The sequence below is a fragment of the Carcharhinus amblyrhynchos genome, chromosome 26 (genome assembly GCF_965287045.1).
Source record: "Carcharhinus amblyrhynchos chromosome 26, sCarAmb.v2.hapA, whole genome shotgun sequence".
Taxonomy (NCBI): Eukaryota; Metazoa; Chordata; class Chondrichthyes; order Carcharhiniformes; family Carcharhinidae; genus Carcharhinus; species Carcharhinus amblyrhynchos.
The window spans coordinates 14996548-15016716 of record NC_137349.1 but is presented as its reverse complement, the minus strand read 5'-3'; the positions used below and the strand labels follow the sequence as shown (position 1 = coordinate 15016716).

At 47.6% G+C, this 20169-nt stretch overlaps 1 protein-coding gene across 1 annotated transcript in view; it reads right to left on the bottom strand.

Annotated features, from left to right (window-relative positions):
- LOC145358818 (microtubule-associated serine/threonine-protein kinase 3-like) overlaps nucleotides 1-13838 on the bottom strand; it is an 85406-nt gene extending 71568 nt beyond the window's left edge. Inside the window, exons 1-2 of the mRNA XM_080213130.1 lie at nucleotides 13596-13838; nucleotides 1963-2048 (exon numbers count right to left, since the gene is read on the bottom strand). Of these exons, the coding sequence (XP_080069256.1) occupies nucleotides 1963-2048; nucleotides 13596-13678 (169 nt within the window). The 5' untranslated portion in view covers nucleotides 13679-13838. The remainder of the gene's footprint in view (nucleotides 1-1962; nucleotides 2049-13595) is intronic.
- Between the last annotated feature and the right edge of the window lie 6331 nt (nucleotides 13839-20169).

Sequence of the window (20169 nt, the reverse complement as noted above, 5' to 3'; positions counted from 1 at the left end):
TAACAGAGCTCGGCACAACACTGAGGGCTGAAGGGCCTGTAGTGTGCTGTACTGTTCAATGTTCTAGCTCAACATTGCTGTGGGTTAGTAGTCACGTGTAGACCAGACTTTAGTGAGCCAGAGGGGTTTTAAAACATTGAGAATGGTTTCAGGTCATCATCAGGCTTTTAATTCCAGCGTTTTATTGAATTTAAATTTCACCCTCAGGCTTTGTGGGATTTGAACCCAGAGCATCACCCCGCATGTACGTCTCCGAGTTACTCAGCCAGGCTGATACAATGATACCACTGCCTCTCTCATGCTGACCACTTCTGCAGGATCTGCCATCAGTTGGATTTTGTATTCAAGCTCTCTGTCCAATGTTCAGGTTAGCCAATTCAAAGGGCAGGATTCTCTGACCTCGCTCGTCCCGAAACCGGACAATCCTGCCCAAAGTCAACGGACCTTTCCAATGGTCTGCCCCTCGCCCGCTCCGAATCCCATGGCGGGCGGGATGGGGAAATTCACCCCATTATCTTTTCAAATTAACCGATGGAATATGGGCTTTGTTAGCTGGAGCAGTATTTACTGTCCGAAGAGGTAGTCTCCTCGAAAGCTTGTGAGTTTACTATCAAATAAATCGGTTGGACTAAAACCTGGTGTTGTCAGACTTTTTACTGTGTTTACCCCAGTCCAACGCCGGCACATCCACATCCCTGACTGCCACAGGCAGATGGTGTATTCTGAAATTAAGCTTCACGCCTATCGACCTGAGAGCTCATTGTATTTGTCTGGATTTTTTAAATTGCTGGTGGCCAGACGGAATGTGTTCAGTCTGTGGAGGCAACTTTAACACCTTGTTTATCTGGTTTGGAAAGTCACAGTTGAGAAAGCCAAGCAGGTTGTCAGAATAAGCGAACTCGAGATGGGGGATCAGGGTTGGAATTTTCCGGCTGCTCACACCCGCTGTTGCTACAGGCCAGGACGTAGAATTTGGCACTCAGCCAAATCTCTGTTCACTGCAGCCAGTCTGGAAAATCCTGCAGGTGTGAACAGCCGGAAAGTTCCACCCGAGGTGTGTAGAGTTTGAACAGAATTGCAGAATCAGTACAGTTGTTTCATTTCTACGCCAGCTTGTCTCTCGGGTATGGAAGGGTTGAAGCTCGTATATTTTGCAGTCAAACCCATATTGCCTAATGTTACATTCTTCCTCTTTTCAATATAAATGTATAACAATATTTGAAAGTAAGGTTATGTACAGATGATATTCACTAAGAGGCTGTAAGGCTCACTTCTGACCTCCACCACTCGCAGACTGCCGTCACGTCATGGAACTAATGCATCACATCCTGTTGAGGTAGGTTATGAGTAACTATAGTTTCAGTTATGTCTCCTCAATGGGGACAGCAATTCACAACACTACAATCTCTCCAAAGTGAAAGACAACGACAGCAATATTGTGGGATTATCATTGTCCCTCCACCCCTCACACTCGCACCCTCCACCCCTCACACTCGCACCCTCCACCCCTCACACTCGCACCCTCCCTTTTAGAATTTAGAATTATACTGTCACAGAACAGGAACAGGAACTCCCTTCCCAGCACTGACACCACGCCTACTCCTGCTCCTATTTCTTATGTTCTTACATGGATTGCAGTGATTTAGGAAGATGTCTCACCATGATCTCCCCAAGGACAACAAGGATGGATAATAAATGATAGCGAGTAACATTTCCAAAATTGAAATTAAAAGCCTGTCAGTGAGGGATATGATGAGCTCAAGCTTGGATTTTGAATCAGCCACATGTGGTAATAGATGATTCCATGGGTTTTGAGTGTGCAGTTCACACAGGGACTTGTTTCTAGGTCACTGCTAATGAGTCCACGTGGCTGATACTGATCTCCATTCCTCCCCTCAGAGAATGCAAATCTTTAACAAGAACCACGTAACTGATTCGGAATGAATGAGAATGTTCTTTTACCTGTTGGCACAGAGAGTGGCGAGAGTGGCCGAGACAGACTGGGCGATGGCGAACCGACCACAAGACTCTTCCTGTTGCTGCGGCAACTGAAAAATTAAGAAAACAACACTAAGTCTGAGAGAGCTGGAACACGGAGTGAGAGCTACGTGGGCAGGAGCTGGACACAAGACCACATGGATAACAAGAACAACAACTTATACAATGTCTTTAACACAAAACTTCACAATCCCTTTTACACGGGCATTCAAAAACAAAATGAAGAGATACGGGGGGGGCGGGATGGGGGGATTTCCCTGTCCTGCCCACTAGGTGAATCAGAGTGGGCAGGGGGGCAAACCATGCAAAGGTTCATTGCCCTCGGGTGGGATTTTCTGGTTTTGGGGTGAATGCAGTTGGGAAATCCCATCCACTATGTAAAATGACCAAAAGTTTGGTCAAAGAAGGGTTTTAGGGAATGTTGTGAAGGAGGAAGGTTGCAGAGATGTGGAGCAATGGCAGAGACTATTCCAGAGTTCAGGGCTAAGGAAATTGAGGGTGCAAAGTCTGTCTATCCTGGTGTTTTTCCTCTATGTGAGTATTTGCTTCCTTTCACATTTACTGTCCTATTTCCATATCCCTTTCTCCACCTTCTCCAATCTAATCCGAAATACTGAGACACATTACAATGTCCTTGAACATGTTACTAGATAAAAACATTTTTTCAAATTAATTTAAGAGATGTGAATACTAGCCCAGCATTTACTGCCCATTCCAAATTGAGCTTGGGAAGGAGGCCTTCATGAACCCGCTGCAGCCCATGTGGTGTAGGCATACCACAATGCTGTTAGGGAGGGGGTTCCAGGATTTTGACCCAATCACAATATATTTCAAATCAGAATGGTGAGTGACCTGGAAGGGAACTTGTGGTATTCCCAGGTATGTGCTGATCTTGTCCTTCTAGGTGGAAGTGGTCATGGGTTTGAAAGGTGCTACCTAAGGAGCCTTGGTGAGTTTCTGCAGCGTGTCTTGTAACTGGCATGCACAGGTGTCACTGTTCATCAGTGGTGGAGAATGTTAATGTTTGTGGATATGGTGCCAATCAAGCAGGCTACTTTGTCCTTGATAGTATCAAGGTTCCCAAATGTTTTTGGAACTGCACCCATCCAGGCAATGAGGGGTATCCCATCACACTCCTGACTTGTGCCTTGTAGATGGTGGACAGGCTCCGGGAAGTCAGGAAGTGAGTAGCTTGTCGCAGGATTTCCAGTCTCTGACTTGCTCTGGTAGCCACAGTATTTTTACATTGTTGAGTTTCAGCTCAATGGTAACCCCTAGTATGTTAATAGTGGAATTCTGCAATGTTATTGTATATCAAGGGGCAATGACTAGATTCCCTTTTGTTGGAGATGATCATTGCCTGGCACTTGTGACTTGCCACTTGTCAGCCCAAAAAGCCTGGCTATTGTCCAGAGACTGCTTCAGTATCTGAGGAATCCGGGTGATAGTGAACATTAGCGAACATCTCACTTCTGACCTAATGATTCCCAGAACACCGTGCTTGAATTCCTCCAATCATATTTCCAACCCTGTAACAGCACTGAAATAATTCTTACCAAAGACCCAAATGACAGCCCATGTTTCTGTGACAAAAATGTAACCTTTCCCTTCTCGACCTGCCTGCAACCTTTGACATGTCGGCCACACTATCTTCCTCCAACCCTCTCCATTGTCATCCAATCGGATGGGATTGCTCTCACCTGGTCCCATTCTTATCTATCCAATTAGAGTCAAAATATTGTCCCAATGGCTTGTCTTCCTGTTCCCGCATCATTACCTCTGGTATTCCAAGCACACCTCCCATTTCTCATTTATATTACCCAAAAACACTAGTTTTCACATGCACCCAGTTCTACCTCACCCCATCCATCTCTAAATTACCATGTTGCTTATCTAAAATCCAATGCTGAATGAATATTTGTCTCAATTATACAAGGTGCAGATTCCCGCTCCAAAGGTCATTGGTGAACAGACGGGTTTTTCCAACAATGGTTTCATGGTCATTAGTAGATTCTTAATTCTAGTATTTTTATTGAATTCAAATTCCACCATCTGCCATGATGGGATTTGAACCTGGATCCCCAGATCACACCCTGGGATTTCTGGATTACTAGTCTAATGGCAATACCACAACGCCACTGGATTGGATAAGGAAAAAAGGAAGTTTTATGGCAGACGCAGGGGAGTCAAAATAGTGAAAGCCCAAAAGAAGTATCATACAAGGGTTTAATTGAAAACGGAATTCAGACAGTGAAGAGGAGTATGAATACACACAGTGTAAAATAAAGGAAAATCCCAAACTGGTTTATATTCTGGGCAAGAGGGGAAGCAGGGAAAGTGTAGGGCTCTTAGGAACAAAGTGGCAAGCTGTATGTGGAGCTGGAAGATATAGGTGAGGTTTCAAATGAATATTTTACATCTGTGGTCACTATGGAGATGGACAATGTAGATACAGAAATCAGGGAATGTGACTGTGATAGAATTGAACAGATTAGTGTTGGGTGGGAGGTGGTGTTAGCAGTTTTAGCAGGCTTAAAAGAGGGCAAATCTCCAGGGTCAGACAAGATGAGTCCCAGGCTGCTGTGTGAGGCAAGGGTGAGATTGCAGGAGCTCTGACACTAATTTTCAAATCCTCTCAGGCCACAGGGGAGGTGCCAGAGGATTGGAGAACAACTAATGTGGTACCATTATTCAAAAGGGGAAGTGGGGATAAACCAAGTAATTACAGGCCAGTGATCTAACATCGGTGGTCGGGAAATTACTGGAAAAAATTCTGAGGAACAGAATTAATTACGGAGATGCAAGGCTTAGTGAAGGATAGTCAGCATGGCTTTATCAGGAGGAGTTCACATCTAATAAATTGATTGAATTTTTCGAGGAGGTGACGAAGTGTGTAGATGAGGCAATGCTGTTGGTGTAGTCTACACGGACTTCAGTAAGCATTTCATAAGGTTTTGCATGGGAGACTGATCAAGATGCTAAGAGCCCACAGGATCCAGAGCAATTTGGCAAACTGGATTCAAAATTGTTTTAGTGACAGGAGGCAGAGGGTGATGGTCAAAGGTTGTTTTTGTGATGGGAAGCCCATGTCCAGTGGTGTTCCACAGGGATTGGTGCTGGGTCCTTTGCTGTTTGTGGTGAACATTAATGATCTAGACAGGAATGTGGATATGATCAGTAAGTTGGCAGATCGCACAGAAATTGGTGGTGTGGTAAATAGCGAGGAGAAGGATTTCAGGACGATATAGACGGGCTGGTGAGATGGGCAGAGCAGTGGCAAATGGAATTTAACCCTGAAAAGTTTGAGGTGATGCATTTTAGGAGGTCTCACAAGGCAAGGGAATACACAATGAACAGCAGGAAGCCAGGACAGAGGACCAGAGGGATCTTGGATACATGTCCAAAGATCCCTGGAGGTAGCAGGACAGGTAGATAAGATGGTTAAAAGGCATTATGGGATACTTGCCTTTATTAGCCATAAAACATAAGAGCAGGGAGGTTATGACAGAGCTGCATAAAAAGCTCATTAGGCCATAGCTAGAGTACTGTGTGCAGTTCTGGTTACCACGTTATCAGAAGGATGTGATTGCACTGGAGGGGTTGCAGAGGAGATTCACCAGCATGTCCCCTGAGCTGGGGGTTTCAGCTACGAAGAGAAACTGAGACGATTTGGGTTCTGCTCCTTGGTTTTGTGTGTAATTCAAGATCCAAATATTAGGTAAAATAAGGAAACATCCTAGACCCAACTGTTAATCTCAATTCACATATCTTGTGACCACTCTCAATATTGTTACCAGCCCTTCATTACGATGGTGGGGACTGGACCAGTAAATCGCACAAGTCAAATACAAAACCTGTAACATGCACTGTATGAAATTCCAATTGAAGTAAAATGGAGTTAATTTCAACCGAACATAACATGCTTCAGATTCCTTAGAGCAGAGAAGGTTGAGGGGAGATCTGATTGAGATGTACAAAATTATGAAGGACATAGATAGAATAGGTAGAAGTGTCAATAACCAGAGCAGGTGTGGACTTAAGGAGCAGGAGGCTTAGTAGGGATTTGAGGAAAACCTTTTTCACTGGAGGGTGGTGGGAATCTGGAACTCACCGCCTGAAAGAGTGGTAGAGGTGGGAACCCTCACATTTAAGAAGCATTTAGATGACCATTTGAAATGCCCTTGCAAACATGGCTGTAGAGCAACTGCTGGAAAACGAGATCAGAATAGATAGATGCTTGACAGCTTTTGCAGACACAATTTTTGGGCCAAAGGGCCTCTACTCTGATTTCAAACCACTCTCAACTCTTCAATTCTTCATTCAAGAAACCCAGCCAATCCTTGCATGCATCACGGCAGTACCGAGAGGGGATATGTCGGAGAGTTTGCCCACTGAGTCTACATAGGTTGAACTGAGAAATAAGAAGTGGAAATCACTTTGATAGGGTTGTACTATAGGCCCCCAAATAGTCGGTGGGAAATTGAGGAGCAAATATGTAAGGAAATTACAGATAGCTCCAAGAAAAATAGGGTGGTAGTAGTAGGAGATTTTAATTTTTCCCAACATTGACTGGGACTTAGATGAGAGAAATTTGTTGAGTGTATTCAGGAGGAATTCAGTATATGGGATGGCCTGACTAGAGAGGGGGCAAAACTTGACCTCCTCTTGGGAAATAAGGAAGGGCAGGTGACAGAAGTGTTAGTGAGGGATCACTTTGGGACCAGTGACCATAATTCCATTAGTTTTTAAGATAGATGCGGAGAATGATAGGTCTGGCACAAAAGTTAAAATTCTAAATTGGGGCAAGGCCAATTTTGATGGTATCGGGCAGGAACTTTCAACAGTTAACTGGGGGAGTCTGCGGGAAGGCAAAGGGAAGTCTGGTAAGTGGCATGCTTTCAAAAGTGTGTTAACCAGGGTTCAGGGTGAGCACATTCCTCTTAGAGTGAAGGGCAAGGGTGGTAGAAGTAGGGAACTGTGGATGACTCGGGATATTGAGGCCCTGGTCAAAGAAGAAAAAGGAGGCACGTGACATGCATAGGCAGCTGGGATCAAGTGAATTCCTTGAAGAGTACAGAGGGTATAGAAGCAGAGTAAAGAGAGAAGTCAGGAGGGCAAAAAGGGGACATGAAATTGTTTTGGCAAATAAGGCAAAGGACAATCCAAAGAGCTTCTACAAATATATAAAAGGCAAAAGAGTAACCAGGGAGAGAGTAGGACCTCGGAGGGATCAACAAGGTCATCTCTATGCAAATTCACAAGAGATGGGTGAGTTCCTAAACGAACATTTCTCATCAGTATTCACTGTTCAGAAAAGCACAAATGTTGGGAACTTGGGAAACAAATAGTGATGTCTTGAGGATTGTACTTATAACAGAGAAGGTGGTGCTGGAACTCTTAAAGCACATCAAGGTAGACAAATTCCTGATGAAATGTATCCCAGGACATTGTGGGAGACTAGGGAAGAAATTGTGGGTCCCTAACAGAGATATTTTAATCATCGAGATGAGATGCCTGAAGATTGGAGGATGGCAAATGTTGTGTCTTTGTTTAAAAAGGGCAGCAGGGAAAAGCCTGGGAACTATGGACCAGTGAATCTCACATCTGTAGTGTGTAAGTAGTTAGAAGATATTTTGACAGGCAGGATCTACAGGCATTTAGAGATACAAGGACTGATTAGGGACAGTCAGCATGGCTTTGTGAGTGGAAAATCATGTCTTACAGATTTGACTGAGTTTTTTGAAGGGGTAACCAAGAAAGTAAATGAGGACAGTGCAGTTGATGTTGTCTACATAGACTTTAGCAAGGCCTTTGACAAGGTACCACATAGTAGGTTCTTGCAGAAGATTAAATCTCACAAGATCCAGGCTGAGATAGCTAAATGGATACAAAATTGGCTTGATGACGGAAGACAGTGGGTGGTTGTAGAGAGTTGTTTTTCAAACTGGAGGCCTGTGACCCGCGGTGTGCCTCAGAGATCGGTGGTGAGTCCACCATTATTTGTCATTTATATTAATGATTTGAATGAGAATTTAGGTGGCATGGTTAGTAAGTTTGCAGATGACACCAAGATTGGTGGCATAGTGGACAATGAAGAAGGTTATCTAGGATTGCAATGGGATCTTGATCAATTGGGCCATTAGGTGACAAATGGCAGGTGGAAATTAATTTAGATAAATGCGAGGTGATGCGTTTTAGTCGATCAAATCAGAAGAATACTTACTCAGTTAATGGTAGGGCGTCGGGGAGAGTTACAGAACAACGAGATCTAGGGGTACATATTCATAGTTCCTCGAAAGTGGAATCATAGGTGGACATAGTGGTGAAGGAGGCATCCGGCATGCTTGGTTTCGTCAGTCAGACATTGAATATAGGAGTTGGGACGTCTTGTTGAAGTTGTACAAGACATTGGTAAGCCCACATTTGTGTACAGTTCCGGTCACCCTATTATAGAAAGGATGTTATTAAACTAGAAAGAGTGCAGAAAAGATTTACTAGGATGCTACTGGGAATTGATGGATTGAGTTATAAGGAGAGTCTGGATAGACTGGGGCTTTTATCGCTGGAGCATAGGAGGCTTAGGGGTGATCTTATAGAGGTCTATAAAATAATAAGAGGCATAGATCAGCTAGATAATCAACATCTTTTCCCAAAGGTAGGGGAGTCTAAAACTAAAGGGTATAGGTTTAAAGTGAGAGGGGAGAGATACAGAAGGGTCCAGAGGGGCAATTTTTCAAAGAGAGTGGTGAGTGTCTGGAACAAGTTGCCAGTAGTAGTAGTAGAGGCGGGTACAATTTTGTCTTTTAAAAAGCGTTTAGACAGTTACATGGGTAAGATGGGTAGAGAGGGATACAGGCCAAACACAGGCAATTGTGACTAGCTTAGTAGTTGAAAAAGGGGCAGCGTGAACAAGTTGGGTCGAAGGGCCGGTTTCCATGCTGTGGGCAGCACGTAGGCACAGTAGTTAGCACTGCTGCTTCACAGTGCCAGGGACCCGGGTTCAATTCTCGTCTTGGGTCACTGCCTGTTTGCACGTTCTCCCCGCATCTGCGTGGGTTTCCTCTGGGTGCTCCAGTTACCTCCCGCATTCTGAAAGGCGCGCTGGTTAGGTGCATTAACCTCTCAGGCATCATCAGACTGTGGTGACTTAGGGAATTTCACAGTAATTTCATTGCAATGTTAATGTAAGCCTTACTTGTGACTAATAAGTAAACTTTTAAACTTTAAACCTCTACGACTCTAAAATGTCAAAACATATCATTCCCGAACCATTAAGATTTAAGCTAATGGCTGACAATTTGTGGAAAAGACATTCCAACGCAAATTGTTTGGGCTGAACTGCCTGTTTCAGTGTTGTAACTTGCTATGGGGCGGCATGGTGGCACAGTAGTTAGCACTGCTGCCTCACAATGCCAGGGATTTGGCTTCAATTCCAGCCTCGGGTCACTGTGTAGAATTTGCACCTTCTCCTGGGTCTGCGAGGGTTTCCTCCCTAAGTCTAAAAATGCATAGGTTAAGTTGATTGATCATGCTAAACTGACCATTAGTATCAGGGGGATTAGCAGGGTAAATACTTGGGGTTATGGGGATGGGATCTGGGTGGGATTATTGTCGGTGCAGGCTCAATGGGCCAAATGGCCTCCTTCTGTACTGTGGGGATTCAATGATTCTACAAACCAGCCAGCCAAATATTCCTGCATATGTTGACGGAGTCACCTCACTCAAAAGGCCACATTGACGAGGGATCCAGCCCCAACTGCTCCAGCTCAGCCTTCCCCAAGCTACAGCAGCGAGCGTCAGACCTCCACATGTCGACAAAGGTCTTGGTGTACAGACTAGCTGCAGTCACCACACTCCTGTACTGCACCAAGATCTCAACTGTACATCAGTGAAACATCAAAGCGCTGGAGAAATTCCACCAGCCATGTCCTCGCCCCATCCTCCGAATGCAATGGGAAGATGGCTGAATAACACGAATATGCTTCACGAACCCAGCTCCACAACAATTCAGACAAAATTCCAGCAAAATCAACCACAGAGTGAAAACTGCGTCCAAATGTGTTAAAAACCAGCTCCTCACCAGTCCTACTTTCTCTAATCTCAAATGGTCAGCAATCCGGGAGGTCAAAGAAAACACGACAAAGTCACTCTCAATCTCTCCTTGAAGCACGGCATTGACTTAATGACTGGGAGGAGCTTTGTACCAATCATTCAAAACGACCACAACTTGTTCATCAAGCTGCATCGTGCTGAGAATCCCAATGCCTGATGATGACACACAGCATTGGTAAAGAGAAGGAAGTCAATCCCATACTCCGGATCTCATAAGAACATAAGAAATAGGAGCAAGAGTAGGCCAACTAGCCCTTTGAGCCTGCCCCGCCATTCAATAAGATCATGGCTGATCTGAAGTGGATCAGTTCCACTTTCCCGCTTTCTCCCCATAACCCTTAATTCCCTTGTCTGTCAAAAACCTATTTACCCGTGACTTAAATATATTTAGTGAGGTAGCCTCCACCACTTCAATGGACAGAGAATTCCAGAGATTCACCACCCTTTTCCAGAGATTCACCACCCACTTCCTGAGATGTCCCGCCCTATGTGCTGAAATATCTGCAGTGAGAATTGGCCTGTTCCGTCACAGCAAGATTCATGGCAGCATCTAGCCCCTCTCTGGCTCCGTCATCTTTTGCTGCCAAATAAACCTATTGGACTTGAACCTGGTGTTGTGAGACTTCTTACTGTGTCTACCCCAGTCCAATGCTGGCATCTCCACATCATCTCCTCCAGCCCTATAAGACTCTCGATGTCTGCACTCCTCGAACTATGGCCTCTTGAGCAAGCCCAGTTTCAATTCCTTCGCCATTGATTGTACATTCAGTTCCCTTGACTCAAACTCTGAAATTGTCACCGTTCGTCTCTTCTCCACCTCATTTTCCTGCCTTGAGACGTATCTTAAAATCTACCTCTTTGTTCAAACCTTTGATCACCTGACCACTTGCCATGAGACTCATTCTTTGTTTTGTAAAATTCCTATGAAAAGATGTTTTATTACAGGCACTGTGTAAAGATAAGTTGTTGTTATTTCTCCCTCCACTGCCTCACAGTCTTTGTATGAAAGAGATTTTTCTGTCCTTGTTTCTAAGTGAGATCTTGAACAAAGGCTGTCTGTATGGCCCTTTGCACTAAAGCCCCAGTTACCAGAAACACTGCCTTCCATTTACCACATTGAACGCTTCCATTACATTCAACACAAAAACAGAAAATGCTGGAAAATCTCAGCAAGTCTGATAGCATCTATGGAGAGAGACTAGAGTCAATGTTTTGAGTCTGGGTCACCCTTCCATTACATTGCCCTTTCACCAATGTTATTCTGACAAAGATGTCCTGCTGGGCACTGAGGGCAAAGAATAGCACCACATTGTGAACTGGGACAACATTGCAAATAAGTCAAGAAAAATGGAAGAAGTGGAAGCTAGAGAATCCGTTACCCAGCGACAACAACAACTGCATTTTCACAACAACTTCAAAACTGGTAGGGCATCCCAGGATCAATTATCAAAAGCTGAAACCAAGTTAAGATCTCAAAGAGTTAAAGAGTTCACTAAACCATCAAACAGCAAAGTCTAACAGTGAATGTAATCTGGATTTTCTTCCTGCAATATCCCGATCAACAGTTCCATCTGCATCAAACACCTATGAAGTCTAAACCTAACCCTACAAATGCGCCTATCCTTGTCAACCTTGAATCCTATCAATAGCTGAAGGTTATAATAACCCGGTTATCAACCAAACCAAACTTCAGTCAGATAAAAACAGTCAACAAACAAATCAGATAAAATTGGTACCGATGATAAGGGATGCTTGGGAATGCTGATTAACTGGGTGGGTGTCGGAGGTCAATCAAGTGGGAAAAAGGCAACTGGGGCTACTGCACTCCCTCAGTGCTGACCCTCTGACAGTGCGGCACTCCCTCAGTGCTGACCCTCTGACAGTGCGGCACTCCCTCAGTGCTGACCCTCAGATAGTGCGGCACTCCCTCAGTACTGAACCTCTGACAGTGCAGCACTCCCGCACTATTGGTCCTCTGATAGTGCAGCACTCCCTCAGTGCTGACCCTCTGACAGCGCGGCCCTCTCTCAGTACTGACCCTCTGAAAATACGGCACTCTCTCAATACTGACCATCTGACAGTGCAGCACTGCCACAGTAGTGACCCTCTGACAGTGCGACACTCCCTCAGTACTGACCCTCCGAAAGTGCGACACTCCCTCAGCACTGACCCTCTGACAGTGCGGCACTCCCTCAGCACTGACCCTCCAACAGTGTGACATTCCCTCAGTACTGACCCTCTGATAATGCAGCACTCCCTTAGTGCTGACCCTTTGACAATGTGGCACTCTCTCAGTACTGCGCTGGAGAGTGAACCTTGATTTTTGTGTCGAAGACTTTGTAAGTCAAGAGACAATAATTGCAGTGACTGAGCCACTCGACAGAGAACTGAAAGATAGAAATGGAAAAGATAAAGGTCTCTGAGAAGACAATATAAAGCAGGATTATCAGAAGTGAACGAGGATACAGAGCAACAGAAGACAAATAGAAATGGAAAGGATGTATTGCGGGGGGGGCGGGGGGGGCGGGGGGGGGGGAAGAGAGAGTTGGGGGGGTGGGGAAAGAGAGAGTTGGGGGGGTGGGGAAAGAGAGAGTTGGGGGGGTGGGGAAAGAGAGAGTTGGGGGGGTGGGGAAAGAGAGAGTTGGGGGGGTGGGGAAAGAGAGAGTTGGGGGGGTGGGGAAAGAGAGAGTTGGGGGGGTGGGGAAAGAGAGAGTTGGGGGGGTGGGGAAAGAGAGAGTTGGGGGGGTGGGGAAAGAGAGAGTTGGGGGGGTGGGGAAAGAGAGAGTTGGGGGGGTGGGGAAAGAGAGAGTTGGGGGGGTGGGGAAAGAGAGAGTTGGGGGGGTGGGGAAAGAGAGAGTTGGGGGGGTGGGGAAAGAGAGAGTTGGGGGGGTGGGGAAAGAGAGAGTTGGGGGGGTGGGGAAAGAGAGAGTTGGGGGGGTGGGGAAAGAGAGAGTTGGGGGGGTGGGGAAAGAGAGAGTTGGGGGGGTGGGGAAAGAGAGAGTTGGGGGGGTGGGGAAAGAGAGAGTTGGGGGGGTGGGGAAAGAGAGAGTTGGGGGGGTGGGGAAAGAGAGAGTTGGGGGGTGGGGGTGTTGGGGGTATTAGGGGGCTATGGGGTGGGCAGGATGGGGTAAGAGGCTATAGGTTGGGGGTTAGGGGGGTATGGGTAGTGGGGTATGGGGTGGGGGTTAAGTGGTTTGGGAGTATGGGACAGGGGGCTATAGGGTAGGGGTTAACAGGATTGGGGAGCATGATGTAGGGGGCTATGGGGTGGTTGGGTATGGGGTAGGGGGCTATGGGGTGGGGGTGGGGGTGGGGGTTTAGAGGGGGTATGGGAAGGAAGTAGGGGGCTATGGGGTGGGTGGGCTACAGGGTGGGGGTTATGGGGGACGGGTTAGGCGGGATGGGGGGCAATGGAAAGGTGGGGGGGCTGTGGGGGGTGGGGGTCTAGAGCACACAGACACTCCCCCCCCCCCCCGGGTAGTTACCTCTCCGAGCGCTGCAGCAACTTCCCGCTCAGGGAGCGGCTCCTGGGGATCGGCGGCTCCATCCAGTAACTCGGGTCCGACATCTTCACCCCAAAACTCCCCCCGGAGCCCCGGATCAGAGCCGCGGAAGCCGATCACTGAGTCCCATCGTCAGCCCGCTCCGCTCCGCCGCTCAGCTCCCTCCCCCTCAGTCTCTCTCACACCCGCTTCCTCTTTCTCAGCCTGCGGCCTGCCCGCTTCAACAGCGATACCGGGGGGGGGGGGGGGGGCAGAGAGAGGGGGGGGGAGAGGGCGGGGGGAGAGGGGGGGGCAGAGAGAGGGGGGGGGGGAGAGGGGGGGGGGGCAGAGAGAGGGGGGGAGGGGGAGGGGGGGGGCAGAGAGAGGGGGGGAGGGGGAGGGGGAGGGGGGGGCAGAGAGAGGGGGGGGGGAGGAGGGGGGGGGGAGGAGGGGGGGGGCAGAGAGGGGGGGGGAGGGGGGAGAGAGAGGGGGGGGAGAGAGAGGAGGGGGGGAGGGGGGAGAGAGAGGAGGGGGGGAGGGCGGTGAGGGGGGAGAGAGAGGAGGGGGGGAGGGCGGTGAGGGGGGAGAGAGAGGAGGGGGGGAGGGCGGTGAGGTGGGAGAGAGAGGAGGGGGGGAGGGCGGTGAGGGGGGAGAGAGAGGGGGGAGGGCGGTGAGGGGGGAGAGAGAGGGGGGAGAGAGAGGGGGGAGGGGAGAGAGAGGGGGGAGGGCGGTGGGGGGGAGTGAGAGAGGGAGGGCGGTGGGGGGGGCGGTGAGGAGATGGGGGAGAGAGGGAGGGCGGTGGGGGGGGAGAGAGGGAGGGCGGTGGGGGGGGAGAGACGGAGGACGGTGAGGGGGAGAGGGGGGGAGAGTGAGGGGGAGAGGGGGGGAGAGTGAGGGCGGTGGGGGGGAGAGGGAAGGGGGCGTTGGGAGGGGGAGGTGAGGGGAGTGGGGGGGTGAGGAGGAGGAGGGGGTGAGCGGGATGGGGGAGGAGGAGGTGGGGGTGGGGGGAGGTGGGGGTGGGGGGAGGAGGAGGTGGGGGTGGGGGGGGGAGGAGGAGGTGGGGGTGGGGGGAGGAGGGGGTGAGCGGGATGGAGGAGGGGGTGAGGGGGAGGAGGAGAATGAGGGGGAGGGAGGGCAGGGGGGCGGTGAGGGGGAGGGAGGGTAGTGAGGGGGCTGTGAGCGGGTAGAGGGGCAGTGAGGGTGAGGGGGCAGTGGGGGGGTTGGTAGTGAAGGAGGAGGCTGTGTGTGGGGGGAGGGGCTGTGGGGGGAGGGGGCACTGAGGGGTTTTGCAGTGAGGGGTGGCAGTGGGGGAGAAGGTGGGAAGTGAGGAGGGGGCAGGCAGTGAGGAGGAGGTGGGAGGGAGCAGTGAAGGGGGAGAGGGCAATGGGGGAGGGGTTGAAGCAGACAGTGACGGGGAAGTGTGGGGGGGGGCAGTGAGGACGGGGGACTGTGTCGGGGAGAGGCAGGCCTGGGGCAGTGAGGGGAGGGGGACTGCCACGCTGGGGGAGCTGCTGTCTGAGAGAAAGCTGGTGGCTCTGACAGGAGGCTTTGTGTTCAGGCTGCTTTCCGCAGCCCTGGGCCTCTGCTGCTGCTGCTGTTGTTGTTGAGCTTTCAGAGGAAGCAGCTTCTGACAGGAAGGAGAATCTAGACTCTCTCAGACTCACAGGAAAAACAGAGAGCAGCTTCCCCAGCTGTGTGTGAGCTGAGAGCTCACTCCAGCCACAAACTCTCCCCCTCTGGAATATCCAGTCTGCTGTCAGTGCAGCTTCTACGCTCCCACTCTCAAAGGAACTAGGCTGGGATTCGGATAAACTCTCCCTTTCGAGATGAGCAGTGAGAACACCAGAATCTCACTGAAGTTCCTGCGAAGTGAGGCCAGAATTCTAAATGAGAATCAGAAACTCCTGCTTCTAGGACAGATATGAGAATAATGATGAAATGTGATGATAAAGGAGCAAACATAGAAACAGGAGGAGGTCATTGAGCGCTTCAAGCCTGCTCCACCATTCATTTTGATCATGGCTGATCATCCAATTCAATATCCTGAACCCTCCCCTTCCTTTGATCCCTTTAGCCCCAGGAATTATATATAATTTCTTCTTGAAATCAAACAACATTTCAGCCTCAACTGGAAAGAGTGTTGATGGGAAGAGACTGCAACAGAGAAAATAAATAGGAAGAAATGAGCTCTTTGGGGAAAATACAAATGGATCCAACAGGGCAGTTGTGTTTGTGTGGGTGTTGAAAAGGTGATGGAGGGTTGGGGCTGGAGTTGGCGGGGGAGGAATCTCCAGAGTAGATGAGAGAGTCATCTACTTCAGTCCCATTGAGTTCTAGGATATTTGCATCCTTTAATATATTCTTTAAAAACATAAGAACTAGGAGCAGGAGTAGGCCATCTGGCCCCTCGAGCCTGCTCCGCCATTCAATAAGATCATGGCTGATCTTTTCATGGACTCAGCTCCACTTACCCAACCGCTCACCATAACCCTTAATTCCTTTACTGTTCAAAAATTTATCTATCCTTGCCTTAAGAAGATTCAATAAGGTAGCCTCAACTGCTTGACTGGGCAGGGAATTCCACAGATTCACAACCCTTTGTGTGAAGAAGTTCCTCCTCAACTGAAGCCCTAAATCTGCTTCTCCTTATTTTGAGGCTATGCCGTATACTTCTAGTTTCGCCCACCAGTGGAAACATCTTTTCTATCTTCTACCGTATCAGCTTCTATCTTATCTATTCCCTTCATAATCTTATATGTTTCTATGAGATCTCCCAGGGAACACACAGATCCTGGGATCTGGGAACACTCGAAACAAGTGTGGAATAAATGAAAGAAGAAAGAAACTTAAGCAAGCAGTAAGAAGAGCTAAAAGGGATTGTGAAAAAGCATTGGCCAGCAGGATTGTTCTTGTATTAGTGAGAGGCAACATAGTTTTGTGAAGAGGAGCTTGTGTTTCATGAACTTGATCGCTTTTTTTTGAGTAAGTGACAAAGATGATTGATGAGGGTAGGGCAGTGGATGTTGTCTACATGGACTTCAGTAAGGCCTTTGACAAGGTCCCTCATGGCAGACTGGTGCAGAAGGTGAAGTCGCATGGGATCAGAGGTGAGCTGGCAAGGTGGATACAAAACTGGCTCAGTCAAAGAAGACAGAGGGTAGCAGTGGAATGGTGTGTTTCTGAATGGAGGGCTGTGACAAGTGGTGTTCCTCAGGGATCAGTGCTGGGACCTTTGCTGTTTGTAATATATATAAATGAAATTATAACTGGATTGATTAGTAAGATTGCGGACAACACAAAGGTTGGTGGATTTGCGGCTAGCGATGAGGACCATCAGGCGATACAACAGGATATAGATCAGTTGGAGACTTGGGCAGAGAAATGGCAGATAGAGTTTAATCCGGATAAATGTGAGGTAATGCATTTTGGAAGGTCTAATACAGATAGGAAATATACAGTAAATGGCAGAACCCTTAGGAGTATTGATAGGCAAAGGGATCTGGGTGTACAGGTAGACAGGTCACTGAAAGTGGCAATGCAGGTGGAGAAGGTAGTCAAGAAGGCATACGGCATGCTTGCCTTCATCAGCCGGAACATTGAGTTTAAAAATTGGCAAGCCATGTTGATGCTTTGTAGAACCTTAGTGAGGCCGCACTTGGAATATAGTGTCCAATTCTGGTCGCCACACTACCAGAAGGATGTGGAGGCTTTGGAGAGGGCACCGAAAAGATTTACCAGGATGTTGCCTGGTATGGAGGGCATTAGCTATAAGAAGAGGTTGGAGAAACTTGGTTTGTTCTCACTGGTGCAATGGAGGTTGAGGGGAGACCCGATAGAAGTCTGCAAGATTATGAGAGTGGATAGTCAGAAGCTTTTTCCCAGGGTGGAAAAGTCAATTACTAGGGGGCATAGGTTTAAGGTGTGAGGGGCAAGGTTTAAAAGAGATGTTCAAGGCAGATTTTTTACACAGTCATTGCTGGGGGAGGTAGTGGAAGTGGATATGGTAGGGACTTTTAAGGGACTTCATGACAAGTATGTGAATGAGATGTGAATAGAGGGATATGGTCCCCAGAAGCGTAGGGGGTTTTAGTTAAGTCAGGTGCATGGTTGGTGCAGGCTTGGAGGGCCGAAGGGCCTGTTCATGTGCTGTAATTTTCTTTGTTCTTTGTTCTCCCCTCATTCTTCTGAATTCCAGTGAGTATAGCCCCAGTCTACTCAGTCTGTCCTCATAAGCCAACCCTTTCAACTCCTGAATTAAGCCAGCGAATCTTAATTCTCTGTTCCTCTTTTGTGTAAACATTGCAGTGAGAAACAATGGCAGGGGAGTACTTGAGATGCATTCAAGCATGAAGGGAAAGGTAAACAAACAAAGCCAACTGCACGCTGTCTAAAAACCATTGAGGTGTCAATCAAAGGAGAGCTAAATGCTCCGGGCTGAAATTGAATGGAAACAAAGATTTTCAGAGGGCTTGAAGGGATTTCAAAGTCTTTCAGCTTTCTATGAATATTCAAAGACTTGAAATTAATGCTATATTAGAAGAATGGGACTAAGTGAGCAGCTGTAGAAAAGGGAATTCCCCCTAAGTGAAAGTGACTGACTTCTGATATTGCCTTGCTTGTTCTGTATATTTGCAGCTGAATTAATCCTAACATGATGCATTGATGAATCCACAGTTAGCTTTGATGAGATATTGGGGGAATTTTGTGGGTCCATGAGCCACCATCTCACCAACCCCCCCCCACCCGCCACCAACCCCAGCAGGAATTGCATTGGTTTCAAGAACCAGGCGTCAGGTTTTGAGCTGGACACCAAACCCACCGTGATGTTCTGGGCCCACTGACCCCGATCGGGTTCCTGTCAGTCAGAGGACTTGAAAGGGATGTTCCCACACCTGCAGCTTGTCAGAGCGAGAAAGGGGAATCTCGCCTGCTGAATGGAACGCTGCTGGGATTTGGAAGCCCGCCAGGTGCAGATCCTGCTGGGTGGGTTAGGTGAATGATGGGACAGATTTGAATCGGACTTCAAGCATGCAAATCATATTCAAAACAAGCCATATGAATAATTATTGGGATCCCGCCCACTCTGGGCAGGAACCTGATCGGGGTCAGTGGGCCCAGAACATCACGGTGGGTTTGGCGCCCAGCTCAAAACCTGAAGCCCGGTTCTTGAAACCAATGCAACTCCCGCCGGGTGTGGTGGCAGGTGGGTGGGAGATGGTGGCTAGTGGACCCAGAAAATTCCCCCAATATCTCATCAAAGCTAGCTGTGGATTCATCAATGCATCATGTTAGGATTAATTCAGCTGCAAATATACAGAACAAGCAAGGAAATATCTTAACTAATATTCTTTTCTGTTTCTGCCGAATCCTGCAGTCTAAACATTTCTCCTCCATGATGCTAATTTTGGGTCTGGTTGAACTCTTTCCTTAGCTTACATTGGTCTGTTAGTTTTCATTTACTATCCATGACCATTTCCCAGAAGAAGTAAGTAGAATTTTAAGTTATTTTTCTGTTTTCGGATTTCCTGCCTTTCCCAGTGTTGCCACAGTAACCTTGTTTGAGTTAGGTGTTTATATTTTCCAGCAACAAGTCCCTGTTCTGAGTTTTCCGGGCCGTGTCTGTGGATCCTCGGGTTTTGTCAGTCCCCAGCTTTTACTCAGGTTTAAAATGCTGATAACTTCCTTTAAGTTTTGTTTGGAGATAGTTCAGCCATGATATGGTCAGGACTCGGGGCTGTTTGTGGTTGTTTTAAATTCTGAGTGAAAAGCTTCTTCAAACTCATTCTAGTCTAAAACCTAATTTTATCAGCTCACCCTCCTGGGGTTAGGGTCTACCTCTGCATTCACGCAGGTTCTTCTTTTCATTAGCACAGTGGATTATTCTTCTGCCATTCAGCCTTCTTTCTTTATGGAATTTTGGTCGGTGTTTTGTGACCTGGTTAGGTCCTTTGACTCTGTCTGGTCGGGTCTGGCAATGAAGGTTATATCCAGCTGATATCCTTCTCACAGGTCAGACTGCAGTTTCTTTACTTTTTCAAGCTATCAGGATTTCAGTATCCATTCTTCACTGCCACGATGTTGTGTTATAATGACATAAAGGCACTAATCATTCAGTAGGCATTTCTTTAGACTAAACATATGAGAATAGCTACACAAAGATAGGAAGTTCGAAGCTATCAGCAGCAGAGCTGTGTGTGCTGCGCTCTGCTCAAAGGCCAAAGTAAAACCGAGACTGGATCACATGACACACTAGCTTTCTGGTGAGGATGTGCAGCTCTCCTTTAAAGACAAATTATCACATTGAACAACACAGGAGTCTTTCCCAGAGTGTATCAGAATGGACAGCATGCAACTCCAGATTTCAAACTTTGTTAGATTTCTCTCTTTTGAAACACCTTGGAAGTATTAAAGGCACCATATAAATGCAAGTTATTGTTGTAAAACCAACTAAAATTTTGGGCTCATCACTGAAAGCAAGAGGGCAAACTCCAGACAGCAGTGAGAATAATCCTGACACAACAATATTTAACACCGTTTGTCAGTTCCTGGAATTTAAATCAAGCTTTCTGAAAAACTT